This window comes from Pygocentrus nattereri, chromosome 16 (assembly GCF_015220715.1).
Source record: "Pygocentrus nattereri isolate fPygNat1 chromosome 16, fPygNat1.pri, whole genome shotgun sequence".
Lineage (NCBI taxonomy): Eukaryota > Metazoa > Chordata > Actinopteri > Characiformes > Serrasalmidae > Pygocentrus > Pygocentrus nattereri.
Window position 1 is genome coordinate 40,752,597 of NC_051226.1, and position 25,852 is coordinate 40,778,448.

The following is a 25,852-nucleotide window of genomic DNA, read 5'->3' on the forward strand; positions in this document are numbered from 1 at the left end:
GCTTTTTCTGTCATTGAGCTGGATCATCAAGCCATACCAGATCTCTGGCCTTGTGAGGGTGAAATACAGCCTTTTTGTCATACTGGAGTTTCTGATGCTGTTTGGCTGCAGCTGAGTTCTGAGCAGCCGCACCCAGAGCCTGTGACAAGCGAGTAGTGAGGTCATTTGCATATACTGCAGGGGTACCAGGTGTAGGAGATGTCAGAGCTGGGTCACACTTTAGCAAAATGTCGACTGGAAGGTGAGGCTCTCTCCCATGAGCCAGAAAGAAAGGAGAAAACCCTGTGCTTGAATGTACACTGGAGTTATAAGCGAGTTCAATCTGTGGCAAATAACTGTCCCATTCACCCCCACTCTGAGACATATATTTAGCTAACTGATCCTTCAGTGTCCTATTCAGTCTCTCAACCATTCCATCAGATTGTGCGTGATATGGAGATGTGCGGGTTTTCTCAATCCCTAGCATCCTGCACAGCTGTTTCATTAAATCTGAGTCAAATTGTCTACCCTGATCAGTGTGAATTGTTTCAGGAATGCCATGATGGCGGATGTATTCCTCAAAGATACACTGAGCTACTGTAATGGCACGCTGGTCTTTCAGAGGAAAGAGATTGATGTAGCGTGTGAAATAGTCCATGATGACCAACACATACCGATGACCCTTTGATGTAATGGGCAGCTCGGTGATGTCAGCAGCAATGCTTTGGAAAGGACGATTGGCATGGACAGACTGCAATGGGGCACGCTCATGTGGAGTCGGTGAACTGCGTGTTTGACAGGGGAGGCACTCGAAGCAGAACTTGTGAATGTCACGAGACATATATGGCCAATAACAGATTCGTCATGCTCTCTGCAGGGTACGATCTGCCCCCAAATGTCCACTAAACTCAGTACTATGCAGGGCTTTCAATGCAGTAGGTATAAGCACATCAGGGAGAACAATCTGATAAACTGGCAATGTGTGCGGTGAGCATTTGAACTTCCTACATAATATCCCATTACGAAGAGACAGTTTGGGAAATTCATGCCAGAGTTTCCTCACAGTAGGAGACCGACCCTTTAAAGAGCCAAAATGTGGCCGGTGTCTGCCTACCTCCATCCATGCTCTCACGGTGCAAAGTGTATCATCAGCCTCCTGGTGTTTGCGCATATCATCTGGATCGATGGACAAAGTTGGGCAGATGTCAGGAATGTGCTTGACATCCTCCTTGTCACCAGTAGATGTTGCCATTTCCCTGGCACCTGGGGTGGTTAAGACACACTGAACAGCTTTCGTTTCCATAAGAAAACAGGGCCGCCTGGACATGGCATCAGCGTTGGCATGTTTCTTGCCTTCTTTGTGAATGACTGTGTAGTCATATACACCCAGTTCCAGTATCCAACGTCCCCGTCTACCAGTCGGATCACTCTCAACTGCTGCTTTCTGAAGGCTCAACAAAGGCTTATGATCTGAAACAGTTGTTAAGGTGGTACCAGCCAGGAAGTGTTTAAAGTGTCTTACAGACCAAACAATTGCCCAGAGCTCACGATCATATGTAGACCACTTTCGCTGTGAGGGGGTCAGTGTATGATTGGCGTAAGATATAACTCGCTCCGTCTGCTCTTGAACTTGAGCAAGCGCTGACCCTATGCAGTCCTGTGAAGCATCAGTGTAGAGCAAAAACGGTTGAGAAAAGACAGGATGGGCCACAATGGGAGGGTTAGTTAGAGCATGCTTTAGAGATTGGAAAGCATCTTCACAAGCAGGCATCCAGCTGAACAAAGCACCCTTCTGTGTGAGAGCATGAAGGGGCGCAGCAATGACTGAAAAGTTCCTGATAAAATGTCTATAATATGAACACAACCCCACAAATGCTCTCACCTCAGTCGTGGTTGTAGGGGTGGGCCAGTTAAGAACTTTGTCCAGGTTCTTCACATCTGGCTGGAGCCCTTGGCTGGAAACCACGTGACCAAGAATAGTGACCTGGCTGCATGCAAAGGAACATTTGGTAGGTTTCAGCTTAAACCCAGCAGAATGGAAACAGCCAAGGACCTCTTCAAGGCTGCCCAGGTGTTGGGAGAAGGTCCGGCTAAAGACTAAGACATCATCAAGATAAATGAGACATTCTTTCCAATGTAGGCCACGAAGCACCAGCTCCATCAGACGTTGGAAAGTCGGGAGTGCGTTTGTCAGACCCATAGGCATCACTTTAAAATGGTATAAAGCATGCCCTGTCATAAAAGCTGTTTTCTCTCGGTCCTGTGGCTCTAGCTCAACCTGCCAATAGCCGCTGGCAAGGTCCATGGTGCTAAACCAACATGAACCAGATAAGCAATCCAAAGCATCTGCAGGACGTGGCAAGGGATATGAATCTTTAATAGTGACAGCATTGAGTTTACAAAAATCAATGCAAAATCTGTAGCTCCCATCTTTCTTCTTGACTAAAACAACAGGAGAAGACCACGGGCTACAGCTTTCCTCAATGATGTCTCCATCCAGGAGCTGTTGGACTTGTCTGTCTAGTTCAGCTCGCATGTGGGGAGAAGTGCTGTAAGCTCTCTGTCTTATGGCCTGAGCACTGCCTGTCCTAATGGTATGCCTGACTCTATCAGTACAGCCATAATCATGCTCATGAGCACTGAAAACATCAGAGTACTTGAGAAGCAAGGTCTCCAATTGTTGCTGCTGTTCAGGATCTAGTGCTGAACTGCCAAGGTTGACTTTGGGAAGTGGTCGTGACAAGGTCCCAGTTTGGATTTCTGCTACTGTGGCCTCAGCTATGCAGAACTCCTCCCCAGTTTGGTGCACTAAAGAGTGAAATTCTCCTATTCTGGTGTCTTTGGGGACATGGCAGTCTTCATGCGTGGGATTCATCACACGTACCCAAATTACACCACTTTTAACAGGGGTCAGTGTACGCGCCACTGAGACCTGGCATGCTATGAGGTTCAGGTTCTAAGACACCAGTGTAAGTGAACATGTGCTCTGGATCACCAGTAGCTAACTGAATCCTAGCTAAAACTTTCATTTGGGACATGGCAGGCACCGTCACCGGCGCTAATGAGACTGCACTACATTTGAGAGGAGCCGTTTGTGAACAACACAACAAGAGCACTGTCCCGTTCCATAACTGTAGGTGCTGCTCTCTCAAATCAATGACTACATGATGCTTTTGTAGAAAATCCCAACCCACGATTACTGGCTGTACAGCATTTCTTACAACCTGGACATCATGAGTGGAAGACTCCTCACCCAGCCTAATGGTGACTGATAATGTGCCTAGAGTGTCCAAACAATCACCTGTTACTGACTTTGCCAGGATGAAGGACTTTTGAATAGGTTTTTGTCTAAGAGAAGGTACTGCCAATTTTAAGGCTTCACTTATTATGGAAATCTCAGAGCCCGTGTCCACAAACACCTTAACAGCTGTGTCTTCAAGAATGGCAAACACATATGCAATAGGCTTACCATGCATAGTACTAGATGAAACAGGTTTTGGGCCACTGTGTCCCAGTGAAGTAGATACTTGGCCCTCAGTATCCACTACCAGCCATTTCCCTGATGGAAAGTGTCCTCAACCGCAAATCTAACACGCTAATCATGCTCTCGGGAAGGTCGACGTCTGTCCCATGGGGATGCACTGTGCCGTGGACTGTAAGCAGGTTCCTGCAAACCACCAAAGTCAGCTGGGATGGACGATTCATGACGAGTAGGTTATCTGGAACCTGGGCTGAAGCTTCGCCGTGAGTCAGTACGGGAAAGCTGAACACGACCATACTCCCGAGAGGAGTAGTGGGTGCGGTGAGGAGAGGATGGGGGTGTTGGTGAATGTCGCCGCCGTTGTGGACCATGTGGTGCAGAGTCAAGGTCAAGGCATGTCCGATGGTCAAGGTGACCATAGCGATCTGGAGATGAATGTGGAGAATAGCGATGTTTGTCTGTACCTGTGTCCATCTCAGACCAATCAGGTGAATAGTGTCTGTTTCTATGCACATGCGTGGGTGGAGGGCTGAGACAGGCAGAACGAATATGCTGTTGCTTTTGCTGATTAACTTCAAGCCTGAGAGCCTTCAGCTCGGTAGACAGTTCTTTTACCACTTGCACTAATTCTGGAGATGTGCCCTGCTTTGTAGACACCATGGCTGTGGTGGTCTCAACTGGGGTTCTGGAATTAACCACTGTCTGAACACTGGAAGGGGCCGCTAATCTCAGGGCCTCCTCCACATGTTCCCACTTGCATGCAATGGAAAGGGCTTCATCTAAAGTAGTAGCTCCATGTTCATGACACTTAGACTGGAGAACTGGGTCCAGACCAGCTACAAAGCGTCTAAAACGTTCCATGGCAATGGCAGGCTCACCATAGTTAGGAAAAGCTTCTAGTACAAGTCGTGTGATTTCAGCTGCATAGACTTCCAATGGCTCTTTGGGCATACGAGGTCTTGCATTTACAAAAGTCTGAAAAAGGAGCAAAAACTGTTTTCTCCCAAAAACATCACTGAGCCTTGCAGTGCTTTGCTCATAATCATGTTGTACTGATGGTGGTAAGGATAGCCAGTAAGCTAATGCGTCACCACTAAGCCTAGTGGGGAGAATCGTAGCTAAAGTCTGAGTCTGTGCACTTGTGCATGCTTTAACAGCAAGTTCCAGCCTGGCTTTCCACAGAGAAAAACTTTCTTTGTCTTTACCATCACCATGAAAACAGGGAGGAAGTTCCACTTTATAGTGAATGACCCTCGTAGTAGTAGCCTGGTCAGCTGAGTGCGCACCATGTTCGTCAGCCTCATTAACTTGAACATCCGCGGAAGAATCCTCCCTTCCATCAGCATCCGACATATTCCTCCACTAGCTACTGTAGCATAACACTGCCCAACTTAGACAAAAGAGCAGAAATTTGCCAGTAAACGTCATTTCAGTGAATGCATGCAGCTGCAATCCACCGGTTCACTCATCAATTAGCTTAACTCTGTGATGTGACGCTGAGGGCAATCTGCCGTCGCAGTAAAGCCTCGGCTGCATGAAAGTTCGAGAAAACCAAGCGGTTAAAAAAAACACTGCTGCCACCAGTCTGTAACCCTCAAAGTGCGTGTAGTTCCAAGTAACACCAAGTCTCTTGTTCAGAGGGGTGGAAAAATATAGTCGGGTTACAAGATTTAGGTAGAACTTCTCTTTTATTTCCCACCGAACGGCTATGGACAGTATAATTAGCTACAGAACTGCTAACACCTTTTCTCTCTCTCTCTCTCTCTCTCTCTCTCTCTCTCTCTTTCCTCCCTGGGGGTGTTCACGTTCCATGTGTGAGTGTGTGTCCCTCTTAATTGGTTCCCCCCCCGTAAGTCAGTACATATGGACTAAATATCAGAGTTGTAATATTAACTACTTAGGAACTGTTTTTAACAGATTAACAAGAATATGCATCATCTCACATTTTTAATTACACATATTTTAAACTAAAAATTTTAAACTATACAATGAACAATGAATAATAATGAATGAAACCGATAAACAACTTCTTGCCCTCTTACACTTTCATATTAAAAACAGTAAATACATGACGCCATTTGTAATGATGGGATGAAAAAGCATGAATTTTAAATATTAATCTATTTAAAAGCAGAAAACTGTATCATGAAATTTTATTAATTAATATTTTCTTTCTCCAGACTTATATGCTGCAGTATAACAGAGGATGGATATGCTGCTCTGGCTTCAGCTCTGAAATCAAACCCCTTGTCACACCTGATAGAGCTGGATCTCAGAGGGAACGATCCTGGAGATACAGGAGTGAGGGAGCTCACTGATTTAATAGAGGATTCAAACTGTAAACTGAAGACACTGAGGTGAGTAATTCTGAGTGAAGATTCTCACAGGTGTATTTGTGTATTTAAGGAAAAAAGTGAGCTGAGATGTAATAAAGCAGTTTTCACTCGGCCATTTTAAGTATGTAACATTTCATAAAGTGTACTGGGTAATTAACTGAATTGGGAATTATAACAGCTGGAAACTATATGGAGAAAAAACAACTAACTATATTGGAGAAGGTCATCTTGCTATGATAGATGCTTGTAATTCTATGTTGATTACTCTGACATTCTGGTGTAGATTCTAAATATTTCTCATTATGTAGTTATTAATGTGGCTGTGTTTTTCTTCTCTCTGCAGACTGCTGAAAAGTGATGATGCAGAGGAAGCCTGTGAAGTTCTTAATAAGAGTCTGGGTAAAAACCCTTTACTGCAGAGAGAGTTAGATCTGAGCAGGACTGAACTGAAAGACATCAAAGTGAAGCAGCTGTGTGCTCTACTGGAGGATCCACACTACAGATTGGAGAAAATTACGTAAGCTGGCACATTCATTAAATTCACTTAGACTGATTGTTTAATTACTAACTGGCCTTGAATTGAACTGCTTAGTCATTTAAAAAATCAAACAGATCTTCTAAAACCACTGAAAAAGTATAAAAAAATGGAAGTAGTTATTCAAAAGTGTAAATTTAGTGTTTGGGGTTTGGGGCAGACACCCGCCAGTATAAAGTATCCCATAAATGATGATTTTGTATATATGTAACTTATTACTACACCTGTTAATTTTTGAAGTTTATGTAGATCACATGACCTTTGTAAATATCTAAGGTCTAAATATATATATATATATATATATATATATATATATATATATATATATATATATATATATATGTATATATGTATGTATATATGTATATGTATACAACCCCAGTTCCAATGAAGTTGGGACCTTGTTTAAAACAAATAAAAACAGAATACGATGATTTGCAAATCCTTTTCAACCTATATTCAGTTGAATACACTACAAAGACAAGATATTAAATTCAAATGGAATAAGTTCCAATGGAAATACTTTGGTGTATTTTGCAAATATTCACTCATTTTGAATTTCGTGCCTGCAACACGTTCCAAAGAAGTTGGGACAGGGGCAACAAAAGACTGGGAAAGTTGAGGAATGCTCAAAAAACACCTGTTTGGAACATTCCACAGGTGACCAGGTTAATTAGAAACAGGTGAGTGTCATGATTGGGTATAAAGGGAGCATCCCTGAAAGGCTCAGTCATTCACAAGCAAGGATGGGGTGAGGTTCACCACTTTGTGAACAACTGCGTGAGCAAATAGTCCAACAGTTTAAGAGCAACGTTTCTCAATGTGCAACTGCAAGGAATTTAGGGATTTCATCATCTACAGTCCATAATATTATCAAAAGATTCAGAGAATCTGGAGAAATCTCTGCAGGTAAGCGGCAAGGTAGAAAACCAACACTGAATGCCTGTGACCTTCGACCCCTCAGGCGGCACTGCATTAAAAAACCACATCATTCTGTAACAGATATTCCCACATGGGCTCAGGAACACTTCGGAAAACCATTGTCAGTGAACTCAGTTCGTCGCTCCATCTACAAGTGCAAGTTAAAACTCTGCCATGCAAAGCAAAAGCCGCATATCAACACCACCCAGAAACGCCGCCGGCTTCTCTGGGCCGAGCTCATCTGAGATGGACTGACGCAGAGTGGAAAAGTGTCCTGTGGTCTGACGAGTCCACATTTCACACTGTTTTTGGAAATCATGGACGTTGTGTCCTCCGGGCCAAAGAGGAAAAGGACTGTCCGGATTGTTTTCAGTGCAAAGTTCAAAAGCCAGCATCTCTGATGGTGGGGGGGGGGGGGGGGTGTTAGTGCCCATGGCAGGGGTAACTGGCACATCTGTGAAGGCCCCATTAATGCTGAAAGGTACATACAGGTTTTGTAGCAACATCTGCTGCCATCCAAGCACCGTCTTTTTCAGGGACGTCCTGCTTATTTCAGCAAGACGATGCCAAGCCACATTCTGCATGTGTTACAACAGCATGGCTTCATAGTAAAAGAGTGCGAGTACTAGACTGGCCTGCCTGCAGTCCAGACCGTCTCCCATTGAAAATGTGTGGCACATTATGAAGCACAAAATACGACAGCGGAGACCCTGGACAGCTGAGCAGCTGAAGCTGTACATCAAGCAAGAATGGGAAAGAATTCCACCTACAAAGCTTCAACAATCAGTGTCCTCAGTTCCCAAATGCTTATTGAGTGTTAAAAGGAAAGGTGATGTAACTCAGTGGGAAACACGCCCCTGTCCCAACTTCTCTGGAACGTGTTGCAGGCATCAAATTCAAAATGATTGAATATTTGCAAAAAACAATAAAGTTTATCCGTCTGAACATTAAATATCTTGTCTTTGTAGTGTATTCAATTGAATATAGGATGAAAAGGATTTACAAATCATCGTATTCTGTTTTTATTTATGTTTTACCCAACGTCCCAACTTCACTGGAATTGGGGTTGTGTATATATATATATAAATAAATAAAAAAACAGTTTGAATGTCTTTAGCTTTCTCTAGAAGAACATTCTGTGTCGAGGAATGATAGTTGAGGAATAGAAACATGGGAACAGAGCATATTTCCAATGATTTGTTGAAGATTTTTGTGAAAATTGCTGGTAGGTGGTCACTGCAGTGATTTAAGGTGCATAGAGAGAATAAATCTAACCCCAGAGCTCTTCTCATTTTTCATCTTAGTAGAACTCATTAAGGCCTTTGCTGAGCTGGTGATCATTCAGAACTTTGGAGTTGGTTTTATTTTGGATGCCTTTCCAAGCTGAAGTTGGCCCACTGGCAGCAATGTTGTCTGCAAAAGATATTTTGTGCTGAGAAACTAATGCTTCAATTTTTTCTTGCAAAAATATATATGTAAACTGGGTAAATGAGGAAAAAAATCATAAGAAATATAAAGGAAAACTCTCTCTTTGTTCTCACTCTCTGTCTTTTTTGTTTCTCTCTCTCTCTCTCTCTCTCTCTCCACAGGTTGCGTGACTACCTTATTACAGATGAGGACTGTGCTGCTCTGGCTTCAGCTTTCAAAACAAATTCATCACACCTGAGAGAGCTGGATCTCACTGGGAATAAAATAGGAAACTCTGGAGTGAAGCAGATCTCTGAGTTATTAACGGATACGCAGAGCAATCTGGAAAAACTTAAGTAAGTGAAATCTTCCTTTCTCTATTCATCTTAGGTCAGTTTCTGACCACAGAACAGCTGTTGACCAGATATTATTTATGTGTGATTTTCAGTGCAGCAGAGATACTGTAGTGAAATGGTAGTGTGGTTCTGGTTCTGACATGTGTACACATTCTGACGTGTCACCATTATGTCAAGCTTTTGACATGGCCATTTCAGTCACCTTCACCTAAACCTCTTTAACAACCTGTGTGCTGAGCTGAGGATTAATCCTATTAATTGTACTACATGGTTTTATTTAAAAATCATAAGTGTGTTTATTTTCTTAGTCTAAATTTACTTCAAGGAAAGGATAGATCTCTTTCATATTTTCAAGGCTCATTGATGATAATTTTTGAAGGCATGTAGCTTAGTTTATTTTTTGATTACTTTACTTTGTTTATATGATGGAAGAATTGCATCATTTTATTGTTTTTTTTTAAATAATTTAACAAATTTAAGCTGCTGTCCCTGAGCAAATTAATATTTAAAAATATGAACAATACTTTAATGTACAGGCTAATCAAAATAGCACAAGACAGCATGAAATGACATTTTAGAGAGAACAAAAAAAATGACAAAAAGCACCAGAGTACATATACACAAAACAAGGGACATATCATAGACACATATACCATAGGTATGATCTTGTTTCTCCTGCATGGTGCTGTGAAGCAGCACTACAAAACACTCACCATGTAGCCTTTGAGCTTTACTCATCATGCCAGGTTTCATTGGGGGAGACACTAACTAGTGTAGAGAGAGCTTCACTGAAAGTTCTTATAAATAGTACTGTAGTAGCTCTGATGATGTGTGGGTTTAAGTTTTAATGTAGTATCCGAATAATAATGATAGGGTTCAATCTCAGATAAAGGAAAATTTTCAGAGCATTGTATGGAGTTGTAATTTCTTATTGTATGATTGTAATTTCAGTTTAATAATTTAACATATATTTTCTCTTTAGTCTTTCATTCTGCAGTGTAACAGATGGAGGATTTGCTGCTCTGGCTTCAGCTCTGAAATCAAACTGCTCATCACACCTGATAGAGCTGGATCTCAGAGGGAACGATTTTGGACAGATAGAACTGAAGGAGCTCATTCATTTAATAGAGGATTCAAACTGTAAGCTGAAGACACTGAGGTGAGTAATTCTATTCAAAGTTATTTTAACATGATTAAGCTCTGCACATATGAATTCTGTTTTAGTAAATTTACATGTTTATGTTACATGGACAGTTTTTTTTGTCTGAACATTACAAAGAAAGACAAAACTAATAAATGTTATTATTCTTTTACCTGTAGACTGTTAAACAGCTCTACTGCAGAGGAAGTCTGTGATTCCCTGACTACAGCTCTAGGAATAAACCCCTTACTGCTGACAGAGCTGGATCTGAGTGGGAAAATACAAGGAGATACAGCACTGAAGAATATCTCTGACCTGCTAAAGGATTCACACTACAGAATTCAGAAACTGAAGTCAGGCATTTTGAGAAATTTGGTCAACATACAAGTTATAAAGTTATAAAAGTGTTATTTTATTTAAGAAGTATATGTTTCTTGTCACATAATGACAGAGTAATACTATGCCATATGAAAATGTACTATTTCATTGCTCTATTGTTAAGAAACAATTTATTATAGTATGATTTAGTATGATTTTAGTCTGATTTAGGGATGCAAATCCAATTTCTGTTCTTTCTATTTTCAGGCTGAATAAGTGCAGTATTACAGAGGAAGGCTGTGCTGCTCTGTCATCAGCTCTTTGTTCAAATCCTTCACACCTGATAGAGCTGGATCTGAGTGAGAATCAACTAGGAAACTCTGGAGTGAATAAGATCTGTTCTCTACTGAACAATCAGTGCTGTGAACTGCAGAAGCTGAAGTGAGTTCCAGTTCTTTCACAAAACAATTCAAAGGCATTTGTAATGATGAGACTAAAGTTAAAGTAATAAAAGTGTGACTTTTAAATAATAGTCTATTTAAAGCACAAATGCACTGTATGATGTTTTGATAATGAATATGGTCTCTTTCCAGTCTTTCATTCTGCAGTATAACAGAGGAAGGATATGCTGCTCTGGGTTCAGCTCTAAAATCAAAGCCCTCATCACACCTGATAGAGCTGGATCTCAGAGGTAATGATCCTGGAGATACAGGAGTGAAGGAGCTCACAGACATATTCATGAATTCAAAGAAAACACTGAGGTGAGACATAATAAAAAATGCCACTTGTGCAATTTAAATATTTAATGGATGATGTAGTGGATAATTAACCAAACTGGGAACTGTACTAATCAGAAGCTACATGGCAACAGCAATAATGAAGGACAGATTACTATAATAGATACAGCCTGTAATGCACATTGACACACTGGTGTAGTAGAATCTTATTTCTTGTCATTATACACTTATTAATATGGCTGTGTTTCTTCTATTTAGACTGCTGAACAGTGATGATGCAGAGGAAGCCTGGAAACGTCTTAATGAGATTCTGGGTAGAAACCCCTTACTGCAGAGAGAGTTAGATCTGAGCATGAAAGTACCAAATGACATTCAAGTGAAACAGCTCTGTGCTCTACTCCAGGATCCACACTACAGACTGGAAAAACTTAAGTAAGCATTTAGTTAAATACATTTAGATTGATTTTGTAGTTAGCCCTGAATTACATGACCGTATCTGTTCACTTGTAGAAATTCTACTGAGTTTACAATCAAGGCCAGTTTTACTTTAAAGAGTGTTGTGATCAATCTAAGCGTTGTTCTCAGAACTTAAGCAGAATTTCAACCTGCTTCTTTTGTATTTCTACTGAAGTTGTTTTGGGGAAGATACTTTTACTTTTACTTGTGTAATTATTTTATGCAAGTATCAACACCTTTACAGCTTCAATAGCTGCAGCCTCAGATAGCAGTATTTGTTAGCTAACATCTCTGAAGAACATCAGGCTGTTTTCATACTCAGTTAGTTCTCTAAAGATGCACCACATTTTTATCATGTTGTATCCCTTTCATTTGGTTTGGATGGTGGACTTCAAGGACTAAAGTGGACTAAATTACACATGGGGGTGTTTGTTCATTGATCAAGTTTTGCAGGGATCCAAGCACTCACAGAAAAACAGAAAATAGAGACACTTACTGTCCATGTACCAAAATCTAATGCATATTATTATTATTTTATTACTTGCCTCTCATTATTTACAGCAGCTCACAGTGCAGGAAAGATATTAGCGTTTATAAAGAGTGAAATGTTGAAGCAGCAGATTCTGTAGACAGTACAGTGAATAAATGGAAAAATGTGCTCTAGTGTTTAATTCCATCAAAATCAGTGCGGTTCAATTGCTTGGTGCGGATCTGATTTTGATTGGAGATATGCCAAAACTGAACTACAGTAGGAGTTGGAGAAGTCCGCACCATCCACAGCAGGTCTGAAAGCACCTCCCAGCTGCAATGGAGCTTCTGATTGGCTCTGCCACTCATTTTTACTGTCTCTCCGTGCTGGGAGTGGTGGGGCAAATGCCTGCCTGCCACTGTGGTTCCACCAGCATTGCTCAGCCCACACTGAAAGATGCATTGTAGCACCAGCAGTGGATGAGTGAGGGTGTGTTCAGCTGCTGTGCTACCTGCATATTATTGGTTCTAGGATAGAATGAAAAGTGCAGAAAGTGGTGAATTATTCTATAGAATAATTCTCTTTTTTCTCAATTTTGTTTTATCAGAGATTGGTAAGATTACAGGAAAGGTCTAATTTTGTAAATTCATGGTCAAAGTTATTTTACTCGTAAGATAATAATAATATAGTAATAATTTTTGTTTGATTAAGAATTATTGAATTATTGATTAGATATCAGCATTCCCACAGTCTTGTGTTGCAGGGTTAATTTTCAGTGTCAACCACAGGAGTAGGCGGTTAACCAGCCTAGTGCGGACTGTATGTAGTTGCTGTCAGGAAAATCCAGATAGTATCCTCTTATGTGACGAATAATCAGCATATAAAATGTTCACCAATGCTTTTTCTGTTTCGATTGCTCTTTACTGCCTAGATGGCACATAGGTCTGCACTAAGTGCCTGCTACTTTGTTTTTCCTCTACGAAGGCCCTGACCAGTAAAGAAGAGTCTTTTAATGTCCCCAGTCACTTATATACCCGATGTAACTTTATGACACATAGATAAAATACACTGCTCAAAAAATAAAGGGAACACTCAAATAACACATCCTAGATCTGAATGAATGAAATATTCTCACTGAATACTTTGTTCTGTACAAAGTTGAATGTGCTGACAACAAAATCACAAAAATCATCAATGGAAATCAAATTTATTACCCAATGGAGGCCTGGATTTGGAGTCACACACAAAATTAAAGTGGAAAAACACATGACAGGCTGATCCAACTTTGATGTGATGTCCTTAAAACAAGTCAAAATGAGGCTCAGTGTTGTGTGTGGCCTCCACGTGCCTGTATGATCTCCCTACAACGCCTGGGCAGCTCCTGATGAGGTGGCGGATGGTCTTCTGAGGGATCTCCTCCCAGACCTGGACTACAGCATCCGCCAACTCTTGGACAGTCTGTGGTGCAACGTGGCGTTGGTGGATGGAGCGAGACACGATGTCCCAGATGTGCTCAATCGGATTCAGGTCTGGGGAACGGGCGGGCCGGTCCATAGCTTCAATGCCTTCATCTTGCAGGAACTGCTGACACACTCCAGCCACATGAGGTCTAGCATTGTCCTACATTAGGAGGAACCCAGGGCCAACCGCACCAGCATATGGTCTCACAAGGGGTCTGAGGATCTCATCTCGGTACCTAATGGCAGTCACGCTACCTCTGGCGAGCACATGGAGGGCTGTGCGGCCCTCCAAAGAAATGCCACCCCACACCATTACTGACCCACTGCCAAACCGGTCATGCTGAAGGATGTTGCAGGCAGCAGATCGCTCTCCACGGCGTCTCCAGACTCTGTCACGTCTGTCACATGTGCTCAGTGTGAACCTGCTTTCATCTGTGAAGATCACAGGGCGCCAGGGGTGAATTTGCCAATTCTGGTGTTGTCTGGCAAATGCCAAGCGTCCTGCACGGTGTTGGGCTGTGAGCACAACCCGCATCTGTGGGCGTCGGGCCCTCATACCATCCTCATGGAGTCGGTTTCTAACCATTTGTGCAGACACATGCACATTTGTGGCCTGCTGGAGGTCATTTTGCAGGGCTCTGGCAGTGCTCCTCCTGTTCCTCCTTGCACAAAGGCGGAGGTAGCGGTCCTGCTGCTGGGTTGTTGCCCTCCTACGGCCTCCTCCACGTCTCCTGGTGTACTGGCCTGTCTCCTGGTAGCGCCTCCAGCCTCTGGACACTACGCTGACAGACACAGCAATCCTTCTTGCCACAGCTCGCATTGATGTGCCATCCTGGATGAGCTGCACTACCTGAGCCACTTGTGTGGGTTGTAGAGTCCGTCTCCTGCTACCACGAGTGTGAAAGCACCACCAACATTCAAAAGTGACCAAAACATCAGCCAGAAAGCAGAAAGGTACTGAGAAGTGCTCTGTGGTCCCACCTGCAGAACCACTCCTTTATTGAGTGTGTCTTGCTAATCGCCAATAATTTCCACCTGTTGTCTGTTCCATTTGCACAACAGCTGTGAAATTGATTGTCAGTGTTGCTTCCTAAGTGGACAGTTTAATTTCACAGAAGTTTGATTTACTTGGAGTTATATTGTGTTGTTTAAGTGCTCCCTTTATTTTTTTGAGCAGTGTATATCTGATAAAGAGTATCCATTGTAAGTTAATGACCAGAACTTGTGGACTAAAAATGGCTGCAGAGTGGCTGACTTGCTGCTCTCTCTGTACTACACACATGAATATTCACTTATTTTGTGTTAAAATAGCTCTTGTCTGAGAGAACAGCCTAACTCTGTGTGAATCACCAAATATTATGCTCTCTCTCTCTCTCTCTCTCTCTCTCTCTCTCTCTCTCTCTCTCTCTCTCTGTGTGTCTCTGTCTCTCTGTCTGTCTGTCTCTCTCTGTCTCTCTCTCTCTGTCTCTCTCTCTGTCTCTCTCTCTCTCTCTCTCTCTCTGTCTCTCGCTCTCTCTCTCTCTCGCTCTCTCTCTGTCTCTCTGTCTCTCTCTGTCTCTCTGTCTCTCTCTCTGTCTCTTTCTCTCTCCCTCCCTCTCTCTCTCTGTCTCTCTCTCTCTCTCTCTCTCTCTGCAGGCTGTCTAAATCAGGCAGTGTTAAAGGTGATCACTGTGCTGATCTGGTTTCTGCTCTGATCGTAAACCCCTCACACCTGAGAGAGCTGGATCTGAATGAGAATAAACTAAACAAGTCAGGAGTGGAGAAGCTCTGCATTCTACTGAAGAATCCTGACTGTAAACTGGAGAAACTGAAGTGAGTAATACTTCATTAAAGGGTTAATTACATGTCTTTAAGAGCAGTAGGTCTATAAAGCTGTTAAAGGTATTCTGGGACTGACAGCAGTTAACCAGGACAGTACATTGGCATTCTCAGTAATTTATTACTCATGTCTGGAAAAAAAAATATTTAAAGCGAATTTATGACTATTTGAAATTATATTAAGAGTAAAGCAAGAAATTAAAGTTTTTTGCCAGTTGCTTCTTTGCAGGGGACCTTGTAGGCCCCATGGTTGTCATATTATTGGTGGTCGTGGATTGTTTCCTTGTTGTTGAAGTGGTTCATGAAAGCAATAACAAAAATACATTCTTTCAAAATCTTCTCTTTTCATTGCTGCTTCAGCACCAACAAATGAATGGTGGGCAGCCAAATTGATAAAACTTGGAATAGTTCAGTGTGAATTCTGCTGAAGAGTCAAGGATTACTGCAAATGAATAAAGTTTTTCTAACTGATCTCTGTTATTCTATGATGAAACATTTCTATCCTGATGAACAGAAGAATCACACTGCCCTCATCCACAGGGCACAAGGGGTCACTGAGTGGTTTGATGAGTATAATAGAAATCACAGAACCCAGTTGAACACCTATGGGGAGATTCTGAAGCCACAGATGGGTAGAGCGCTGCCTGCGTCCACACAGAATCTCATACAACCAGCACAAAAACAAGATGGCGCTATTGCCTTGATGACAGCAGATTTCATTCCATATTTTCAAGCTTCACTCCATGTTTTCAGACTTTCATTCCATATTTTCAGATTTTTCATTCATTAAATAGAAATACTTTATTTACAAATTACATATGAATAATAAGATATATAAAAGGTAAGTGTTTGTTTTAAAGTCCTTGACACCACTGAAAAATATTTGCCTTGAAAGCAACATACAATAAAAATCTGTCAACACTGGAGTGAAATGAACACAGATAATTTCAGTAATCAGAATTTAATGCCCAGAAAATCAATGTAAGCATCAACCTAACATAATTCTGAATACAGCTACCATTAGCCGACATATGAACTGATGCAACCATTGAACTAAAATTTCCTAGTTAAGATGCCAGCTCTGAATATTGCCCAAGGAAATCACACGATGTCAGTGATTATATTTGTTCATGTGTATTCAGCAGTTTAGAAATAAGGAATCCATCTCTGTCTCTGCAGGATTAAAAAGGGCAGTATAGAAGAGGAAGGCTGTGCTGCTCTGGCTTCAGCTTTAACCTCAAACCCTTCATACCTGAGAGAGCTGGATCTGTACAAGAACAAACTTGGAAAGTCAGGAGTGGAGAATCTCTGCAACCTACTGAAGAATCCTCACTGTAAACTGGAGAATCTGAAGTGAGTAATACCGCCTACAATAAGGGGATTAATTACATGTCTTTTAGAGAATTTGGTCTAAATCTAAGAATTAGCTTAAAGGTTTTATAGACATTTCTTTAGCAGACTAGAACATATTCTACATAATGCACCACAAATTTAATAATAATAGGATATTAGGTAAAGCATGTATACATTACACATATTTTGTGGAGTCAGTGAGGCGAGGAGTCAAAACCATGTAGTAATCAGGCCCAGCAAAGTTAGAAGAGGGGCAAATCCAGAAAGCAGGGTAAACGAAAACAAGCAGCAAGTCAGAGAATCGAAACAGAAACCACTCAGTATGTTCACGGAGGAATGCAATACTTCACAAAGAGCTACTCTACAGCCTGGGCTCAAATACTAAACTAACTAATCAGGAGAAAATCATGAACAGGTGAGTAACATCAATTTTCAGGAGAGCGAGAGCACTGATGGGCTGTTGATGAGGCGTCAGAAATCCCATGACTCTGCTGAGGAGTCTGGGTAACGGAGACCGACTCCGGGAACAGCAGACGGAAATAGCTCAGCGTCCAGACTTCCCAGAGGATTCTGGGAAGCGTAGTTCTTGTCCTGTGGATCATCCACAATCTAAGATCAACCAGAATTCCATAGTATTTAGTGCATATTATTATTTAATTGTTGATATTTTTGAACAAAGCTTGTACATATATTCAGTGATTTATTTAATACACATGGTATTTTTTTCTTTTGTTAGTTGTGTTTAATTTACTCTTCCTTCTCCCTTTCACTCTACAGACTAGTTGAGAGTTTACCAGATAAATCCTGTGCAGCTCTGGTTTCAGCTCTTTGTGGAAATCCATCATATATCAGAGATCTGAACCTGAACAAGAATAAACTAGACGAGTCAGGAGTGGAGAATCTCTGCAACCTACTGAAGAATCCTCACTGTAAACTGGAGAAACTGAAGTGAGTAATACCGCCTACAATAAGGGGATTAATTACATGTCTTTTAGAGAATTTGGTCTAAATCTAAGAATCAGCTAAAGGTTTTATAGACATTTCTTTAGCAGACTAGAACATATTCTACATAATGCACCACAAATTTAATAATAATAGGATATTAGGTAAAGCATGTATACATTACACATATTTTTATTAAATCAATGATCAAATATCCAAAGATTAATAAATAATTCAGACAGTGAATATGTTAAAACTGTCATAGGATTTATCATTGTATTTCTTAGTCTTTAATACCTTCCTCTGGGGGCTAAGTGTGATGTGGAGTCAGTGAGCAAGTGGAGTCAGTGAGGCGAGGAGTCAAAACCATGTAGTAATCAGGCCCAGCAAAGGTAGAAGAGGGGCAAATCCAGAAAGCAGGGTAAACGAAAACAAGCAGCAAGTCAGAGAATCGAAACAGAAACCACTCAGTATGTTCACGGAGGAATGCAATACTTCACAAAGAGCTACTCTACAGCCTGGGCTCAAATACTAAACTAACTAATCAGGAGAAAATCATGAACAGGTGAGTAACATCAATTTTCAGGAGAGCGAGAGCACTGATGGGCTGTTGATGAGGCGTCAGAAATCCCATGACTCTGCTGAGGAGTCTGGGTAACGGAGACCGACTCCGGGAACAGCAGCGATGGAAATAGCTCAGCGTCCAGACTTCCCAGAGGATTCTGGGAAGCGTAGTTCTTGTCCTGTGGATCATCCACAATCTAAGATCAACCAGAATTCCATAGTATTTAGTGCATATTATTATTTAATTGTTGATATTTTTGAACAAAGCTTGTACATATATTCAGTGATTTATTTAATACACATGGTATTTTTTCCTTTGTTAGTTGTGTTTAATTTACTCTTCCTTCTCCCTTTCACTCTACAGACTAGTTGAGATTTTACCAGATAAATCCTGTGCAGCTCTGGTTTCAGCTCTTTGTGGAAATCCATCATATATCAGAGATCTGAACCTGAACAAGAATAAACTAGACGAGTCAGGACTGAAAGAGCTCTGCAACCTACTGAAGAATCCTCACTGTAAACTGGAGAAACTGAAGTAAGTTGATTAGTAGACCAGAACATTCATAATATATAGAATTTTGCACAGGTTAAGTACTAGCAAAATACATTTGAAAGAATACATAGTAGATATTGAATACATATTTTTATAAAATTAATCATTAATACTTATCTGAAAAATATGTGAATTATTCAATACATATGTAAATCAAAACAAATGTAAATTCCTTCTCAATGTGTAAGGATAAATATCAGCCTATAGCATTTATAACAGTTTACTATTTGATCATTGATTATTTTCTAAAAACTGATGTAATGTTGCAGCGTTTAACAATAATTTATATATTACACACTTTTTAAATATTTACTTAATGTACCTTTCTCTCTCTTCTCCCTCTCGCGCTACAGACTAGCCAACACTATGACAGACAAATCCTGTGCAGCTCTGGTTTCAGCTCTTTGTGAAAATCCATCATATATCAGAAATCTGGATCTGACTGATAATAAACTGGGAGATTCAGGAATGAAGAAGCTCTGTGATCTACTGAAGAATCAGGACTGTAAATTACAGAAGCTACTGTAAGTAACGTCATTATTGTGGCATAAAACTAATAAAACAGATTTATACGGACTGCAGATTATTGATATTTATTATGATTTGTTTTTCTGTGACGTTCTGATTATTTCCATTACATAATAACAAAACAGACCAGAATTTCATGATTATAGTCATTGAACAGCTTTGCTAATGCAACATGAACTGTACTTTCAGCCTCATCTTAAATGAATACTTCACTGAAAGGATCAACTTTACCCAGTTACACCCTCTTACCCCAAATAATGAATGAAGAAATAGTCCATTAGCAAAGACGTGTTTAGGGTCTGAAATGTGTTTACTTACTTTTGTACTGAAGCTAATATTATAGAAATAGAAGATTTTGGGTCACCTAAATTTCTAATATTTGTTAACTGCATTAGCTTCATATTTCCAGTACAGAACTGAATCGCAGTCTATTAGCTTGTTTTTTGTGAATTATGTTTTTAAAATTACAGATTTAGATTTACGACATATAGCAAAGTGCTTTGCTGTCCACACTGAAGGTATCCTGGCTAGCACCAGTCCAAACTACCCTGGAGCTAAGAAAGAAAAAATGTGCTGATACCTAGAAACACAAATACAAGACATTTCAATAAGTGCTGGATACATGTTTATTTAAGGGATCCAGAAGGAGATGGTCTTTGGTTGGTGTTTAAAGACAATTAGGGACTCAGACACCCTTGAAAGTTCATTTCAATACGTTACTTAATCCGCCTCTATGCAGAGCCAGTGATTCCAAGATTAGTGAGGGTGGATCTCGTGGTTGACCGTGTCAAAGGCTGTAAAAGCTCATGAAGAATAAAGACTAATGACAGTTTCTGTAAAGGGAGCCAGTTTAAAACCAGACTATTTGAAATTGTGGAGCTGATTCCAAACGAGAAAAGCAGACCAATGACTATAGACTGACTTTAGACTGACTATAGACTGACTATAGGCTGCATGTTCAAGAATTCTTCCCGCAGATGTACACATATTGACCAGCTGTGTGCCTCAGTTCACCACTGTCATCCTTTCTGCCTGCTCTCATCTATAAAGTGCATGAGGAGATGATGTAGAGGAGGTGATGTAAGGAGAGATGTGGACATGAAGACAGGGAGAGACAGAAAGATAGAAAGTGTAGATCTGAAAAGTGGAGTGTGGTTAAAAGGTTAAGAGTCTTGTGCCACCCCTGTCTGTCTGTTGTGGAGAATGGAGGAAGGTAAAATGCTCAGGCTGAGATTAAAGTCTGCCGTCTGGACTGCAGACCACCAATTCCAGAGCCCACCTACCTCCATTTTCTGAAACGTGGGGTAGATGAGATTAATGGGATTGAGATTCCTGTAACGTTCTGTGGAATATCAGAGTTGAGTATTGAAAAACGTGATGGAAGTGGATTTATGCAGTAATGAAAATATGAGATACAAATGCCGAATAAATGATATTTAGCTGAGGGTGAAAAGATCAGCCTCCATATTAATGATAAAAGGAAAGGTGAAGATGGACATGTCCACCTAACTGCTACAGCTTCTTATACAGGTCTTATACAGCTCAGTGCTTTTAATGATCATACTGACTATCGTCAGCTTAGGGTTCCACAATCAATCCTAATGATTGATCAGAATTGATCACAGATTGATCAGCCTGAGAGCTTTGTTTAACTGAGGCAGGGTTATGTCAGTTCCCCAAATCACTTACAGGCCATTCGTGTGGAGATGTGCTAGTTATAGTTATTAAAGTTCTAGTTATTGTTATTTTCAGATTTACTGTTTATAATTCTGGCTTTATTATTTGTCTAAATGTTATTAATTTTTATTGTTTTTCTTCTTCTTTTTATTATTATTATTATTGAAAATGTGTGTCTAAACTTGGTTTTGTACGTGTTCTGGACTGAAGAATTAAGGAACCTGTTTTACTGTCTGCAGGATTAAGAATTGCAGTATAGGGGATAAAGACTATGCTGCTCTCGCTTCAGCTGTGAGTTCACATCACTTACAACTGAAACTTCTGGATCTACGTGGGAATAAACTAGGAGAGTCAGTGATGAAGCAGCTTTCTGAGATAATGATGAAATCACAATGCAGTCTACAGTAAGAGAAAGAACCAAGTACACTTAAATATAAAACTGCCAGCTGCATCCAGTGTGATACAGTTTTGCTGCTCCACGTATGGACAGACACACACACACACACACACACACATACACACACACACACACACACACACACACACTCAGTATATGCTCTGCAGATGGAGGTTTTAACTTATTTTCACATGTGAATTTGATATATACAGTTAGCTACTGTATATTGACAGATGTTCTGTGACCGTAATATAGGCGAAGATACCGTAATTACAAAGTTCTCTACTGTTTTGGTCGTGGTCAGTTCCACCCCTTAGCCAAGTGTCCCCATCACACCATGCCGAGCTGGGAGGGAACTTCCTGTAACGCTCCAACACATCTTTCCCAACTGCCACTATAACAGTGTCACTGCAGGAGAACGCTAACGGCCAGTTCTGTTGTGTTAACTATTTAGCCACACAACTTTACTCTCTTAGATGACTGACCATTGATGGCTTTGGCCTCATCAGACCTCACAATGATAGGACCAACATTAATACTGGAGCCTCCATATTAATGTGGCTTTGATTGTAGAAGTGTGCTGTATGTTTAAAATAAGATCAACTAATGGAGTACACTCATTTTTAAATCATAGTCTAATAGAAACGTCAGACAGCACAGAGAGAAAGGTGAACAACACAAACAGGACAGAGGGAGATAAACAGTCAGATGTACTAAATGTAATAAACGTAAATGCAGATTTATTAACATACACATGTTGGAGCCTTTTCTTTAGTTTATACTGTTTTTTCACACTGATTTCCAATTAAATTCTATAGCACAATATAATTATCCTATCATCATACTACTTTTCTCATGTACATGTGGTTTATATAAGGCAATTCAGTTTCCCCTTAGTGTGAAAACCTCATACTGATGTGCTGCACTGACCACAGATACAACACTGATGTTTCTTTTGTAACAGATAAACATGCGAATACATAAATAATGATAAACACTATATTACAATAAGTAATATTTTATTCTAACTATTCACTACAGATTGGATGCTCCAAAGGGTTGGTTATCTTGGCTCCCTTCATTTAACTGGAACGAAGTGGAAACAGAAGAATCATCAGAAGATGAGGAAGCACATCATATGACTGCAGAGGTTCATACTGAAGTGGATCGGGATAAACAAATAACAGAGGAGAGTTCAGAAGATCAGAATAAAATTGATCGAGATGACCAGAAAACGGAGAAAAGATCAGACGGTCCAAATAAAATGGATGAGAAGAAAATGGAAAACAGCTCAGACAAGAAGCATGACAAGACCACAAAGGAGAACTTGGACAGTCCGAGTAAAACAGATTGAGTCAATGTCTCATCAGATGACCATCACTGTGACCATTATACCAGACATATGGCCATTAAAAGGTCTATCACAAAGATCGGAAACTCGTCTATCACCCTTTAGTGCAGTGGTGAAAAGTTAGGAAGGATGAGATTCTGAGTTGATTCAAATTCAGTTTAGTTTCACAGGATAACCGGTAACACTTTATTTTAAGGAACACACATTGGTGGCTTATTAAGGTCTTATTATTTGTTCAATAAAGCCTGAATTAGGCACTTCTAAATAGTTTATTCACTATGTATTAATCTTTATTCATTATGATCTGTATTAGCACATAATTAGAGATCTGTTACATGAAAATCATAAATAATTGCCTTATTAGTCATTATAACTCACAATAAGCAATTTCTTCGTGCCTTATTATGCTGAATTACTGAGCATGAATTATCACCTATATTATCATCTTATTAGTGTACAATTGGCAGAATGTGATTTCTACAGGTTCTGGATAGCATCAATGCATCACTGGAGTTTATTTCTTCTTTAGAGCTAATAAGAGTTTAATAAGTCACTAATGCTTCAGGATTTGTTCCATATTCTAAAGTGAAGTTATGATCAGCACTAATTAAAGGCTAAAAAGTGCTAAATAGAGTTTCAATAAGTCAATTTGTTCAATTTATTTACTTTTAGTTGTTAAAATGTTCAAAACTAGTTTCAGGCTTCAGAGCTTGCATGTTGTGTATAATAGATGTTTCAGGTGCTACAGTGTAAAATAGAGTAAAAAATGCCAAAGCAAACACTGTTAACTGAACTTAATTTTACTAAAGACAACCTATTACAGTTGGAATGACAAATTACTGCAATAACAAATCAATATCAGAATTCATTCATTTGACAATGTACATAACATTCCATGTTATTTTGATGCTACTCCACAAAATGCACCACTAAAGAACTAGAATCTTACACAGGATATTTTTTTCTTATGTCATGTAAAAGCATGCCAAGAGGACCTTCCCTCTGCTTATTTCCCCTCCAGTAGGTCCATTCTATTAAATCCAAATGTTCCTTCAGTGATATTTCAGATCTGTTGCCTCGTAGCCTCCATACAGTGGATTTGCAAATGCCCCACATCCGCTCAATGTTTTGAGTATGTGCCCCTGTCGTAGGCTCAACAAAAGATTCTTCATGATTGACTATGAGATGAAGATAACCCTCATTAGAAAGACAGCGATATGATCTCCACCCGTCTGATATTACTGTGCTCCCACGCCTCACGTAGTTCTTCAGGATGGGCATTAGGTGTCTTTCGGATCTACGCTTCACAACGCGCAACACTGGTCTCCGCTCATGAGCTTCAACACCCAGCATCCCAAACACCCATGACTTTCGGTTACTGCTTCTTCCCTGGCTGTACTGAAATGTAAAAGACAAAAATTTGATGTAGAAATATTTCTTTTTCATTTTAGTCCAAACATTGCTGTAAAATGACAAAATGTTAAGCACAGATAATACTTTGTTGTAATATCTTTCACAATATAAAAAAAAGTGTAATGCAAAATTTGGCCCCATACTGTGTGTTGCAAAATAAAATGATGACATGACTAAAATTAACACACACTGACAAGTGAAATATCAAGGACTCAGATTGAGAATGGATGAGTAACCAAACATTTTGGGTCTGTTTTTGGATTTCAGTAAGATGAAAAATGAAAAAGAAACTCCTGCCAAAACCAGTGGTGTTTTAATGATGTCATAAGTTGTAGTTACAGACTACCTGTTGGGGCATGATTAATTAGATAATCAGTTTGTTCATAAACACTTACTGGATACCTAATTAGTAATTAGGAAAAAATATGTTTTAGGCACAAGAGAGTTCATCTGTTGCAACACATTTGCGTTGGCCATTTTCTACCCCTTTCATTTTTGGTCAGTTTCTGACCACCTGACTGCTATTGTTAGGGTGGCTACCCATCCAGAATTTCCCTGGATTATCCAAGTCTTTTGTCACCTTTGCAGAAAAAAAATCCTTTCTGGACACAGCATTCAAGCATTTTTACATTTAAGTGTTCCTTATGTAGTTTAAACTGCTTCTTTTTATCTGGTTAAACCATATCCCCTAAAGACAGGGACAACTGTTCGGGAGAGGTACACTGCTGGTGACCTGTTTAGGCAAGAGGCAGCACTTCAACACATTAACTTAAAAATTAAGTTCTGTAGCTGAACTGATCTCTGAATGAAGTTGGTAAAAAAGCAAGCCACTGATTACATGTGCAGGAATTTTTCAGGGCTGAGATGCCAGCCTTAGCTGTTGTCTTGATATTATTTGGGTGGTGGTCCATTCTCAGCAGAGGTAGAGTGGGTGTATCAGACACAGCGGTATTATGAATAATACCACTGATGAAGTGCCAGAGGATGGCTAACACAAATCATCAAAAGATGCGCTCTCCTACGTCTCTGTCCCACTGTAGGGTTCTGAGCATGGACAGTAACCGTTATATTGGCATTTCTACACAAGTACAGGTCAACACCGAATGCTTACAGACTATGCTCAACGGGTTTTCTCAAAGCAGTTAGCAAACCTTGCTCACGGCCATGGAACCTTTGAGTGGGAAAATACAATAACGTACTTATTCACTGACTGGTTCTATGTTTGTACTGTACCACTTGTGGACGAAACCAGTCCTGTGTGTTTGTTGATGCAAAACAAATGAGACGAGTAGATCAGACTGAAGTGAAACAAACGGTTTTATTACAGAATTCTGGAGAGGTTACAAACAGAGAACATGCATCATGTATCTCCCAAGTAAGCTCTGACCGCTTCTCATCTGACTCCCTTTTTATAGTTGCATGACCGCTCCTTCCTTACCCCAGCCTCCATGGCGATAGGCCATCTCACCAATCCACATCATAAAAGTTTAAGTATGTGCTCAGACGTGAGCGCGTCTGCAAGGTCAGCTTAAGGTATTTCCTTATTTATCAACTCCCCCCGCTTTCCAGACAATGGCTCTGCTTATCTGACCAGATGAACCACATGTGTGGTGTGCTAATCCCAGTGTCTGCTACCATCAGCTTCGAGGTATTTCCTGTT

At 40.3% G+C, this 25,852-nt stretch overlaps 1 protein-coding gene across 1 annotated transcript in view; it reads left to right on the forward strand.

Annotated features, from left to right (window-relative positions):
- The window catches only part of LOC108414337, a 679,571-nt gene extending 655,196 nt beyond the window's left edge, over positions 1–24,375 (forward strand). The window contains 15 exon segments of the mRNA XM_037546145.1: positions 5,641–5,817; positions 6,140–6,313; positions 8,842–9,015; positions 9,998–10,174; positions 10,336–10,509; positions 10,742–10,915; positions 11,068–11,235; positions 11,470–11,643; positions 15,232–15,408; positions 16,594–16,767; positions 17,545–17,715; positions 18,638–18,808; positions 19,180–19,350; positions 21,271–21,435; positions 22,470–24,375. Coding sequence (XP_037402042.1) covers positions 5,641–5,817; positions 6,140–6,313; positions 8,842–9,015; positions 9,998–10,174; positions 10,336–10,509; positions 10,742–10,915; positions 11,068–11,235; positions 11,470–11,643; positions 15,232–15,408; positions 16,594–16,767; positions 17,545–17,715; positions 18,638–18,808; positions 19,180–19,350; positions 21,271–21,435; positions 22,470–22,782 — 2,734 coding nt within the window. The 3' untranslated portion in view covers positions 22,783–24,375.
- Positions 24,376–25,852: the final 1,477 nt, after the last annotated feature.